At 56.6% G+C, this 11,648-nt stretch overlaps 1 protein-coding gene across 5 annotated transcripts in view; it reads left to right on the top strand.

The window, feature by feature from the left end:
* Positions 1–11,057, top strand: part of VPS37C (VPS37C subunit of ESCRT-I) — a 29,150-nt gene extending 18,093 nt beyond the window's left edge. For 4 of the 5 annotated variants that reach the window (XM_053924570.2, XM_045183356.3, XM_045183357.3 and 1 more), the window contains exons 2-5: positions 4,149–4,247; positions 4,813–4,984; positions 5,886–5,968; positions 6,671–11,057. In XM_053924570.2, coding sequence (XP_053780545.1) covers positions 4,155–4,247; positions 4,813–4,984; positions 5,886–5,968; positions 6,671–7,411 — 1,089 coding nt within the window. In that variant the 5' untranslated portion in view covers positions 4,149–4,154 and the 3' untranslated portion in view covers positions 7,412–11,057. The remainder of the gene's footprint in view (positions 1–4,148; positions 4,248–4,812; positions 4,985–5,885; positions 5,969–6,670) is intronic. The other variant, XM_024574046.4, reaches the window with a different exon arrangement.
* Positions 11,058–11,648: the final 591 nt, after the last annotated feature.

An 11,648-nucleotide genomic window follows, 5' to 3' on the forward strand; every position in this document is an offset into this window, starting at 1 on the left:
TAAAGTTTGAAGATAAAGAGGGAATCTTAAAAACAGCAGGAGAAAAGCAGAGTTACCTACAAAGGAGTTTCCATTAGGCTATCAGCTGATTTCTCTAAAGAAACCTTGCAGGCAAGAAGGGGCTGGCAAAAAGTATTCAAAGTAATGAAAGTGAGGACTTACATCCAAGATTACTCTATCCAGCAAAGCTATCATTTAGAATGGGAGGGCAGATAAAGTGCTTCTCAGATAAGGTAAAAAAGTTCACCATCACCAAGCACTTATTATAGGAAATGTTAAAGGGACATTTCTAAGAAATAGAAGATGATCAGCCATGAACATTAAAAAGTCAAGAAACTCACAACTGTCAACAATTGAACATAAAAAAACACAAAAATACAAAAAAACCCTAAGCAAACAATTGGAATGGGAACAGAATCATAGATATGGAGATCACATGGAGGGTTATCAGCCGGGAGGGGGCAGGGGGAGAATGGGGGAAAGGTACAGGGATTAAGAAGCATAATTGGTAGGAACAAAATAGACAGGGCCATGTTAAGAATAGCATAGGAAGTGGAGAAGCAAAAGACCTTACATGCATAACTCATGGACATGAACTAAGCGGGGAGATTGCTGGAGGTAAAGGGGTGCTGGGAGAAGTGGGGCAGAGGGGGAAAAACTAGGACAACTGTAATAGCGTAATCGATAAAATATACTTAAAAAATTAAATTAAGATCCTTGGAGTCCTGGCTCATGTGGCTCAGTTAGAGCATTGTCCCGCATGCCCAAAAGTTGTGGGTTGGTTTCCCATCAGGGCACATACCCGGGCTGTGGGTTCAATTCCCGATGAGGGCGCATATGGGGACGCACATGGGAGGCAGACAACTGATGTTTCTCTCTCACATCGATGTTTCTCTCTCTCCTCTCCAAAAAAAGTAAACATTTAAAAATTTTTTAAAGAACCCTGGAGATTCTAAAGTTCTGGGTCTGGAGGAGGTCTCAGGGCTCTGGCTTTCCACAAGGACTCTAGGTGAATCTGACGTACGTGATGAGAACCGCCCCCCACCTCCCACACCTACTAGTGAGGGCACGGCCACTTCCTAGCTGTGTGACCCTGCGTTAGTGCAAGATTCAATGAGATAATGTAGGAAGAGTGCAGGTGTGGCAGGAGACTCCACGGAACGAACTTACTCCTAAGGTTTCCTCGCGCCCACCAGGAGAGCCCTGAGCTGGGCCGCAATTCCCTAGGACGGGCACCAGCTCTCCCCTGAGCCACACCCCAGGGAGGTGTCTGGCTGGGCAGGTACTACACTAGCAGCAGGCAGCAGGCAGCATAGCCTCGGGCAGCAGACTATGCATCTTTTGGTCCCAGGACACCTTTCACTCCTAACATTACTGAATTTCCCAGAGTTCGCATCGATGTGGATTTTAGCTGTTAATATTCACTATATTAGAAATTAAAAGAGAGGGAATTTTAAAACACAAGAACTTGCAAGCACACCCATTGGCTGCCAGAATGATCCCATGATCATGTGCCAGGTCCCCTCTGAAAACTCCATTGTTTGTGAGAAAGGGAGTGAAAAGAAAACTGTTTTGGATTATGAAAGTCATTCTGACCTCTTGGACAGCTTCAAAGGGGCTTAGAGACTGCCCCTGGGGGTTTGGGAACACACTTTGAGAGCCATTGGCCTAGAGTGCAGGAGAATAAACCCTGGAGCCAGACTGCCAGGGTTTGATCCCCCTGGGCCACAGCAGCCGTGTTGTCTAGCCTCTCTGTACCTTAGTTCCACATCTGTCCGAGCAGCTGCACCTGGAACAGAGCCAGTGCTACGGAAGCCTTGGCCATGACTAGGACCCTCACAGCCACTTCCCTTCAGTGCCCCTCCCTGGGTGGAGCAGGGCTGGGCACTCTGCTGCAGAGCCCCAGCAAGCTGGGCCACCCTGGAGGCCGTAGGAATAAGTAAGTTCTGAGGTGTTGCAGTCTCTTGCCGGCCCTTGTTCTAGTTCAGGCCTCGTGCTAAGACAGTGCTCTTGCCTACTGAATCTCACTGAACCTTGCACTAACCCATTTTGCAAATGAGGAGCCTGAGGCTCAGTCAGGTTGCACGCGGCGGGGTCCTGGGGCTGGTAAGTGGCAGGTCCTGGGACTCAGACTTGGTCTGCTGACTGACCCAAGGCTTCCGACATGTTTCTGATCTTCTTGACATGTATCAGAATGCTGCCCTGCTTGTCCCACTGCTGGCGGGGCACTAGGCCTCCAGAGCTCTGCTCCTCCCCAGGGCCTGTGCAGTCTGCTGTCCCTTGCCCCGGCTTCTAGACCACGAGTTCTGGAGCAGCAGGGGGAGGTGTAGACAGGGTGCAGGTTTGAGTTTTGACTCTGCCATCTGCAAGTGGGACAACTGCCACCTCACAGGATTAGGAGGGACAGCACGTGTATTGTAAAACCCATTCTTTGGTGCTCAATATCCAGTAGCCTCCGTTGTCACACGACCAGCAAGGAGCTGTCTACCGTCTTCCTCAGACTCTGGCCCTGGATCAGTCGCATCAGCATTTCCTGGAGAGATTCTGCATTTCTGGGCCCCTCCCTGGCTTGCCCTGCAGGTGGGGCTCAGCTGCACACTGAAACCTGGCATTCCTTCCTTGCAAGGTTGGGGGCTCCATTCCACCCTCGGTAGATACTGGACATGGTTGGTGGCCCTATCTGGGCAGCTCTTTATCAGTAGGGTGGCTGTACCCAGGCATACCTGTTTTATTGTGTTTCCAGAGGTGTTGTGATCTTTACAAATTGAAGGCAAGGTCCTCCACCGGCAAAAAGTTTAGAACTCACGTTACTGTGGCACTTGTTCCATTGCGGTGGTCTGGGACCAAACCTGCACAGTCTCTGAGGTCTGCCTGTGATTTGTCTAAACCAGGATGTTTTTATGTTTTTGAGCGTGGAAAGGGGCACCGTTGATAGCTACACTGGGAGGTCAGGCGTAAAGCAAGACTTTCCTGGAAAATGGCAGCAGGGGGTGTGTGTGGTCAATATTTATCAGTTTCTCTTCTCAGCTCTCAGGACCCTAGGAGATGCCTCTGTTTCTATTCCAGATGGGGAAACTGAGACCCAGAGAAGGTTGCTTCTGGCTATAACCTTGGTCCTTGATTCCGAAACGCCTCCTTGGCCGAGTGGCAGGTGTTGGCTCACTGGAGGCCAGCACTGGTGTGGGGTTATGGGGGACTTCCGATTTCCTGTAGTGTCAGGATCTTCAGAAAACTAACAGCCTTTGTAATGATAAAACCAGCAGTAGTGCTATGAAACGCCTACCTGGAAAAGATAGAGACAGATAAACAGGGAGGGTCCTGCCAGCAGAAAGGAAGTGAGTACTGGGTGCGTTTGTGTGTGTGCTGCCTCTTCTTAGTCCCTGGGGTCTGGCTGGGACCTCTTGTCATACAGACGATCTCTCCGTGTCCCTCTGGGCAGAATGACAGAGGGAGAGGACTGCTGAAACTAGCTCTTTGTCAAAGCGGACGTTCTATTCAGGTCAGTCAATTTTTTCCCTCCTGATTGCCTTGGAAGCCAATTTGGCGACTTTTTTCCCCTGTGGTAATGAGGATGGGGACGTGAATGTGACGGTCCAGTTTTGTGGCATGTGGGGAGGATGGCAGTTGCAGAAAACACTGAGGGGACCCTGTCAGTGGCCTAAATATAACCCACGGCGGCCTTTGAGCCTGTGATGTCGAAGCCCACGGCCCTTGCGTGTGAGGGTTGGGTCTATTTCTGGTTCGGACAGAAATAGACGCCTCCCAGAGTGGCCGCTGTCATCAGTGCTCACAGGCCACCTTGGGCCAGTCTCTTCTCTATCCCTGGCTGCCTGGCTCTCTCCTCCTGCCCTTTCTGCCTGCTCCTTGGGCAGCTTCCTCTGTGTTCTGCCCCTGGCTGCCAAGTGCTTTCACGTGTCCTGCTGTCCATGGTTTGGGTGGAAGGAGTGGCTCCTTGGTCTCTGGGGGGAGAGGCAGACAGGGAGGCAGGAACACACTAAATAGGACCCTTACCCTTCCTTGAGCCACCCCCCTTGAGAGTGGAAGCATCCTCACAAAACTCTTTGTCTTTCAGATAATACAAATGGGCTCGGGGGGTCTATTCCCCACGTGCTTCACTTCCTCACATCAGCATCATTCGGTGTTTACAGGGCAAGATGGAGACCCTGAAAGACAAGACCCTGGAGGAGCTGGAGGCGATGCAGAATGACCCGGAAGCCATTGGCCGGCTGGCCCAGGAGTCCCCCGAGGTAGAGGCAGGCTGTCATAGGGCCTAAGAAGGGCCTATGGATGGGACTGAGACACTTAAGGAGTTTGGGTCAAGTTTATCTCCCTTTCCTGTGGCCTTCCCCATGATTGGGACCCATAGAGATGCCCTGAGGTGGCAGCCCAGTTCCCTCTGGCCCTCTGGGGGCTCTTGGGGGCAGTTCTAGGGAGTCTGGGGCCCTCACTCGAACCTGTACACCCCAGCATTTCTGCACTGTTGTTGCAGCCTGAGTCTGGAAGCAGTTTCTAGAAGCCCTGGTACCGTTTTGTAGCTGCCTTTCCCCGGGGCCTGTGGCCCTGCACCTCCAGGAGGAGGCATTCTCAGGCTGGGGTGTGGGCCTATCTCATTGATCCCGTTTGCAGTCATTCCGTGGGGTGCCTGGTCAGAGTGCTTGCTCAGGGTTTGAACTCACGCCCATCTGACTCTAGCTGAGGGCTGAGTGTTGTGGTTCCCCACTGTGGGCAGTGAGTCCCAGAAGCCTCTGGACCAGCCTGCTGTGCGGTGAGTGGTAGTGGTGATTCCTATGGTCGAGCGTCCTGTTCTTTTAGGTCCAGGACCTGCAGCTGGAACGGGAGATGGCACTGGCCACCAACCGGAGCCTGGCTGAGCAGAACCTGGAGTTCCAAGGTCCCTTGGAGATCAGCCGCTCAAACCTCTCAGACAAGTACCAGGAGCTCCGGAAGCTTGTGGAGCGGTGCCAGGAGCAGAAGGCAAAGCTGGGTAGGGGCGGCTGGATCCCGGGAGGGTGCTCTGGGGGGCTCTGTTAACTCAGGGGCCCACTCAAGGTTAGACTGGGGAGAGCTGCTAGAGTAGCATGGAGGCCCTGACTGGTGTGGCTCAGTGGGTTGGGTGTCATCCTGCAGACCCACAGGTCACTGGTTTGATTCCAGTCAGGGCACATGCTTGGGTTGCAGGCCAGGTCCCCAGTTGGGGTGCATGCAAGAGGCAGCTGATTGGTGTTTTTCTCGCACGTCAACGTTTCTCTCCCTCTCTCCCTCCTTTCCCTTTGCTCTAAAAATAAAGAAATAAAATCTTTTTAAAGAATAGCATGGAAGAATAGATGCCTTCTCCCTTCTCCAGGATGGGAGAGGGCCAGCAGTTCCTGCGGGCCACCATGTCCCAGCCCTGTGCTAAGAAGCACTTCGCGTGCATTTTTGTCCCTACGGCCACAGAAGGGTGGGTCCTGCTGTTGCTCTCATTTCATAGATGAGAAAAAGGAGGCTCCCGGATCCTGGAGTGTGGCCAAGGTCGCACAGCCAGCTAGCAGTGGAGCTGGGATTCGAATCCACAGAGCCTGCTCCCTGTGCTGCCGCTGTCGGCTCGGCCAGCTCATCTTCTGCACTCTGCAGGGCTGGCCCCGGCCTTCTCTGTGCCGGACCTGCCATCTGTGAGGTAGCAGGGGCTGTTGAGGTGTGACAACGAGAAGTGTGGTGCCCTGTGGGGCAGAACAGGGCTGGGCTCAGTTGAGCTCCTCTCTGCTCAGGAAGGTGACCTGAGGCAGCCCCCACAGGGTGGTGGCTCAGCCTCAGCACACACAGGATACTCTGGGGGCCTTGGCGGGGACCTTGGCCTCCAACTCTGAATCCTCCTGAAACGTTGGCCTTTCTGCCCTCTGTTCCAGAGAAATTCTCTTCAGCACTGCAGCCAGGGACCTTGTTAGATCTTCTGCAGATCGAAAGCATGAAAATTGAAGAAGAGTCTGAGGTGAGAGAGAGGGTCATCGGCACCCCCTGTTCCTCGGGCAGCATCAGCCCCCAGAGCAGGAGCCCTGTTGTGAGCACCGGGGGGCCTGCAGGGGGCAGACAAGGGCGCATTAGTAGGTTGCAAAGATGAGTGGTGCCCTTTGCCCCAGTGGAGGCCCTTTTAGGCACAGAGAACAGGGACCCCTTTCTGAAGCAGAAATGGGTGACTGATGGCAAGGTCACAGGCAGCTGGCAGGCCTGGACGGAGGGCAGGGCAGCAGGGCCCACGAGGACTAAGGCCAGGTCCCCAGCCCCTCCGCTCCCCTGGGGCTGCGTGGCCTCTCTGCTTCCTCTGAGCACCTGTCCCTTCTGCTGCTGTGGGCGGGTGGGCAGGTGGCTCTCTCCAGTCTCCGTGCGCTGGGCCCAGGAAGCTGCCAGGCCCTCCCAGCCCCTGGGCTGTCCGTACCAGTGAAACGGCAGCCAGTGTTCCTAGCTTATTCAGCGCCCTCGGGCAGTAGCCATGGGGGTCCCTGCCCTCCAGCAGCTGATAGTCTGGTGAGGAAGACGGAGTGAACCGTGGAGTGTGTTTGTCAGCAGTGAGGGGCCAGAGAGGGCGGGGGCTGCCTGGGGCAGCTCAGGTGGGAGGGTTGGTCTGTGACCTGAGGGACCACGGGCAGCCTCGTTCCCAGCAGGCCTCTGTTGTCACCTGACCTATGTCTTCCAGGCTATGGCTGAGAAATTCCTGGAGGGCGAGGTGTCCTTGGAAACATTCCTGGAAAACTTCTCCTCCATGAGGTTGTTGTCCCATCTGCGCCGGGTCCGTGTGGAGAAGCTCCAGGATGTGGTGAGGAAGCCCAGAGCTTCCCAGGATCCAGCTGGTGACACGCCCCCCCTCCATCCGCCTCTGCCTTCTCGCCCAGTCCCCCAGGCGACGCCCCCTGTGGCAGAAGAGCAGCCACCCCCGCCACTGCCACAGGCTGCACCTGCAGGAGTACCTCCCTACCCTTTGCCCTACAGCCCCTCTCCCGGCTTGCCAGTGGGTCCCACTGCCCAAGGCCCACTCCAGCCAGCCCCCTTCCCGGTGGTGTCCCCACCCTCCCTTTCCTACAGTGGGCCCTTGGGCCCCCCATATCCGTCAGCCCAACCGGGACCCAGGGCTGCTGTGGGTTATTCCTGGTCCCCACAGAGGAACACGCCGCCCCGGCCTGGCTATTCTGTGCCTCCCTCTGGTGCCTCTGTGCCGGGGTACCCCTTGGCGGGGGGCCGGGCTCCCAGTCCTGGTTATCCTCAGCAGCACTCCTACCTCTCGACGGGAGGCAAACCTCCTTACCCAACACAGCCCTCACTCCCGGGCTTCCCAGGCCAGCTCCAGCCCTCAGGCCCCCCTCGACCTCCCTACCCCCCTGGGCCTGCTCCCCCCTATGGGTTTCCATCACCTCAGGGTCCTGCTTGGCCTGGGTATTAGACAGGGTCCTGGCCCTTGGCCCTTCCCTACTTCCACCTGTACCACACCTTTGGCCCACCTACTGCTGAGATTCGAGGTTAAATTGGAATTGGAGTCGGCATTCCCCATGGCCGTGGGGGGACCTGGCTGGGAGTCTACAGGCCCCGGTTGTCACGTCACTTACCAGCCTCCCCTGGGGAAGGACACGCCTCCTTCCAGCGACTGCCTTAGTTTGTCTGGTGCCAGCCCGGCTGGGAGCACAGCACCCCTCTGTGGCCGTCTGCATGAGTGAGCTCCGCATCTGTGACCGTCTGCTGTGTCTGCGCCTGAGCCCAATGCAGACCCATCTCGGTGGCATGGCAGTTGGCGGGTCTTCCGGTCCCTGCTCACCCCCCTCCCCTGGGATGTGGCATATTCGACCTGGTGCCTGCACCAAGGGATGCAGCTTTTTGTGTCTCTGGTCCATTCAAGGATGGCCTGCCCCAGCGCACCCTGGCCAGGGCTGGGTCAAGGGTGAGAACAGGGAAAACGCTCCATGACTCTCAGTCACATAAAGCCATAATGGAACTCTGATGAGCTGGCGTCGGATAAATGTGCTGTGTGCTGGTTTGAATGGCAGCAGGAGGGCCAGTGCAGTGAGAAGATGGGATTGTGAGGGTGGACCCAGACCTGGCTTGCGCTGGTTGGAAAATCTGGGGGGGTCACCTCGGACCCTCTAGCTGGATGGGAGGGGGCAGCTCTGGCCCAGGAGATCGTGGTCACATTGGTGGTCACTTAGGAGTAGAGCACCAGGTCACCTCCCCAGCCACCCTCTCTTTGCTGGGGCCCTCCCCGCCCGTCCACTCCTTGAGTGCCTTGAATCTCTTTCGAAGCAGCCCCTCCCTCATCCCCTTCCTCTGGCTCCCTGGTGTAACCCCCACCCCAACATCCCTCCTAAGACATCAAAAGATGCCCTTACAGTAACCTCCCAAATGGTGCTTCCTGAAACACCATCAGTATGTTGGAGCCCATTTCTTTGCATCTCTCTTGTCTTCAGAATGTCAAAGGCAAGGATGGTGACTCTGAGCCACACACAGCCCCCTGTACACTGGGGGTTTTGAGCATGTTCAATGATAAAAACGACAACAGACCAAAGGGGGCGTGAGGAACGAAGCATTAACTTGGCTGTTGCAGATGTGAACCAGGTCTCAAGGGCAGACCCTGGAGCTGCTACCAGTTAGGGAGTCATATGTGCCTTGAAATGTCCACTACACGAGCACCCAGAGTCTGGGGTGCTGGGGGCCAACAAGGAAACTCGACCTTCTGGTGCCTGCCCCCTCCCAGCCTGCGTGCCACCAGTGGGAGCACAGACGAGAAGCTCGATTCGCGCTGTCGGTCCCTTGCCAATTGTGCTTGCTTCTCATAAGTTATTTATAAAGAGAAATCACTAATGGACTCTACTGGTTCAAGTGCTTTGGAACTGGGTGAATGACCGCTTGTATGTTGTATAAATAATTGCCACAGTAAGCTGAGGTGTCCTGTGCAGTGCTGTGGCTCCGGTGGGTTGGAGAAGTGGAGAGGGCCGCTTGGGGCGGTGGGGGGCGGGCACTGGTTTCTTCTGCCGCCTTCAGGATCACGCCCTGCTGAAAGGCCTCCTTGATTTGTGTCCACAAAGCCCCTCTATGTGGATCTCATCTCCTGAGCTGCCGCCCTCCCCGCCCCCTCACCCCTGGGGCCTGGCTCTTAAGCATTTCCCTTTCCCCTGCTACTGTGGTTTTCCATTTGGGGTATTTCATTCCCATGCCTGAGCCTACACGTTTGCCTCGCCCTTGGTGGAGAGCTTGGACCCTGCAGGGCACAGGGCCTTCCTGCCACCTGCTGGGCTGACGACACCTGCTCTCAGCCTGTCCAGGAGCCCCAGCTGGGGTCTGGGTCTTCCTGTCCAGTTTCTACGCCGGGAGAGGGGCAGTGGGCTGCTAGAGTCCAGTGGTCCCCTGCCATGGGCAAGCCTGCCTCCTTCCCAGCTCCCTGCTAGCTCAGTGGGTTGTCATGAGGCCTGGGAGGGGCTTCTGCTTTCAGCAGGAAGGGCGGCTTCCGGGGAGTCAGGAGACCAGGTTTCTGATGGACCTGCTTTTCCTTTCCTGCACAGTGACACAGGGTGACAAGGGCAGGCTGCCTGTGGACAATGCCCAGAGTCACCAGTATTGACAACAGGGCCGCACACGCTGTGTGAAGCTTTCAATGTGCCTTATCAGGTCCTCTCAACAGCGCTTTGATCCTCCTACCCCCACCCCCGTTTTTACGAGGGTGGGTAGTTCTGTGACCGGGGCGCACAGCCTAGCGGGCAGGAGTGGGGCTTGCCCCCAGCTCTGTCTGACCTGGCCTCGGGCTCCTCTGCATGCCTCTGTGGTACCAGAAGTGGTCAGACTTTGAAAGGCCACAGCGCTGGGGGGAATCAGCCCACGGTTGAGAGCCCCTGGGCTCTAGTCAAATGTTCCCTGCCTTTGTCCCCTCCTGAACTCTGGCCTTGCTTTGCAAGTGTCCTGCGCTGAGGACGCAGGACACCAGGGCACACTGGACAGCCTGGCTTTGTAGGAAGAGGCTGAAAACCTCACTTGAGGGGCACAATCAAGTCGCTTGCTCTGAGTTGGTGGCAGGTGCACGGAGCAGCTGAAGAGGGAGTGCCGCCTTCCAAGAAAGGACTTGGCTCAGAGCGGCTGCAGCTGGTCGCCCAGGGTGTGGCACCCCTGCTGGCCCTTGCTTTTCCTTCTCGCAGGCCGTCCACACCTTAGATCTGGCACACACTGGCTCTCGCATGCTCCCCCGCCTCCCTCCCCGCCCACCCGTCACCACGACAGACCACAGTGGGCCTCTGCTGCAGAGAGAGCAGCTGTACAGGAGACAGGCGCTAAGTGTCAAATGTAGAGCCTCAGAGAGGCTCCTAGCTCAGTGAGAAAGGACGCTTCACTGACAGGTCCTTTTGCCTCAGGTGTGTTCCGTGCAGCACTCCCAGGGCCCAGGCACCTGGCCATGCCAAAACCAGCCTTGTCACTGGGTAGTCCAAGTGTGCTTTCGTTTTAACTTGACATGTAGAGAATGTGCTAGAATCAGGTGGCACACTCGACTGCCTCTAGGGTCAGGTGAGTAACACAATTCAGGGGAGTGGCCTGGGGCGGGGGACACACGGGTGAGTGCTGCCCTGTCTGGCTGCCCTTGACCTCTGGCAGGTGGCTGTAAGGTGGGAATACAGACCAAGAGGTCATCCAGGTCACAGGGCTGAGGGCGAGGCCTGGCTGGTCTGAGGGCCTGTGGGCAGGGTCTACCTGCCCAGGCTGAAACTCGGCCAAAGTGTCCCCAAGGCTGAGACATTCAGTTGCTGAAGCAGGTCTTTTTGGAATGCATCACCTGCAACCACCGGGAAAACAGACTTGTGCCTCAACACCACTCTGAGGGGGGTAGGGCGGGGAGTGTGTTTTTAAGGTAGGCCATGGTCGCGCTGAGGCCCGTGTGATGGCCAGGCTAGAGATTGTCGAGCTTTTATGGAGAAAGGCGCTGGTAGGAGGCATCTGCTTCGCACCCTCTGCCAGACCTAAGAGCAGCCTCTCAGCTCCCTTTTGAGGACCCTCCCCCCTGCCACACATGAGAAGGGGGCAGGTTGCCCCTGTTTCTGGACTCCCAGCTCAGTGGGGGTGGATCTGGGCCCTGGGCTTGGCCCCGGGGCTCTCGAGGGACCCGAGTCCAGAGCAGGGGCAGGGCAGACGCCTGGCAGGAGGGTGCGGGGGGGTGGCAGAGTGCTCACTAGGAGCACCCTCTCTACCCAGGATGCGTCTGGTAGTCCCTGGTGCTCTCCCAGAGTGGCTTCTGAAGCTGGGACCACTGGTGTCTGCTGCTCCCGGCAGGTCCAGTGACCAGTTGGGTGGGGAAAGGCCCCAGGTCCCAGAGGTGCTCTCGTGTTCTCAGGGAACCCTCTGAAGCCCAGGGGCTTAGTGAGGCCCTGCACGGCCTCTCCCGTCACTAGAGCCACAGGCCCTGTGCAGCTGTCCTCTGGCTTGTGTTGGAGGAAACCCAGGCACCTTGGTTCGGTGTGTGTCTCGGCTCTCCTGCCAGTAGGGGAGACTGTTTGTGTTGAAGGAGTTACTTAACCCACAAGGCTGTTCAGCCTCGACCTCTGGTTCTCCAGGGAGGCAGTTAACTGTGACCGGCTGAAACCCCTTGAGTTGTGCACTTCTAACTGCTGTGCAAAGCAAAACCCCCAATCAGCCAGGGTTTACTGGGCCCC

The sequence above is a fragment of the Desmodus rotundus genome, chromosome 5, assembly GCF_022682495.2.
Source record: "Desmodus rotundus isolate HL8 chromosome 5, HLdesRot8A.1, whole genome shotgun sequence".
NCBI lineage: Eukaryota > Metazoa > Chordata > Mammalia > Chiroptera > Phyllostomidae > Desmodus > Desmodus rotundus.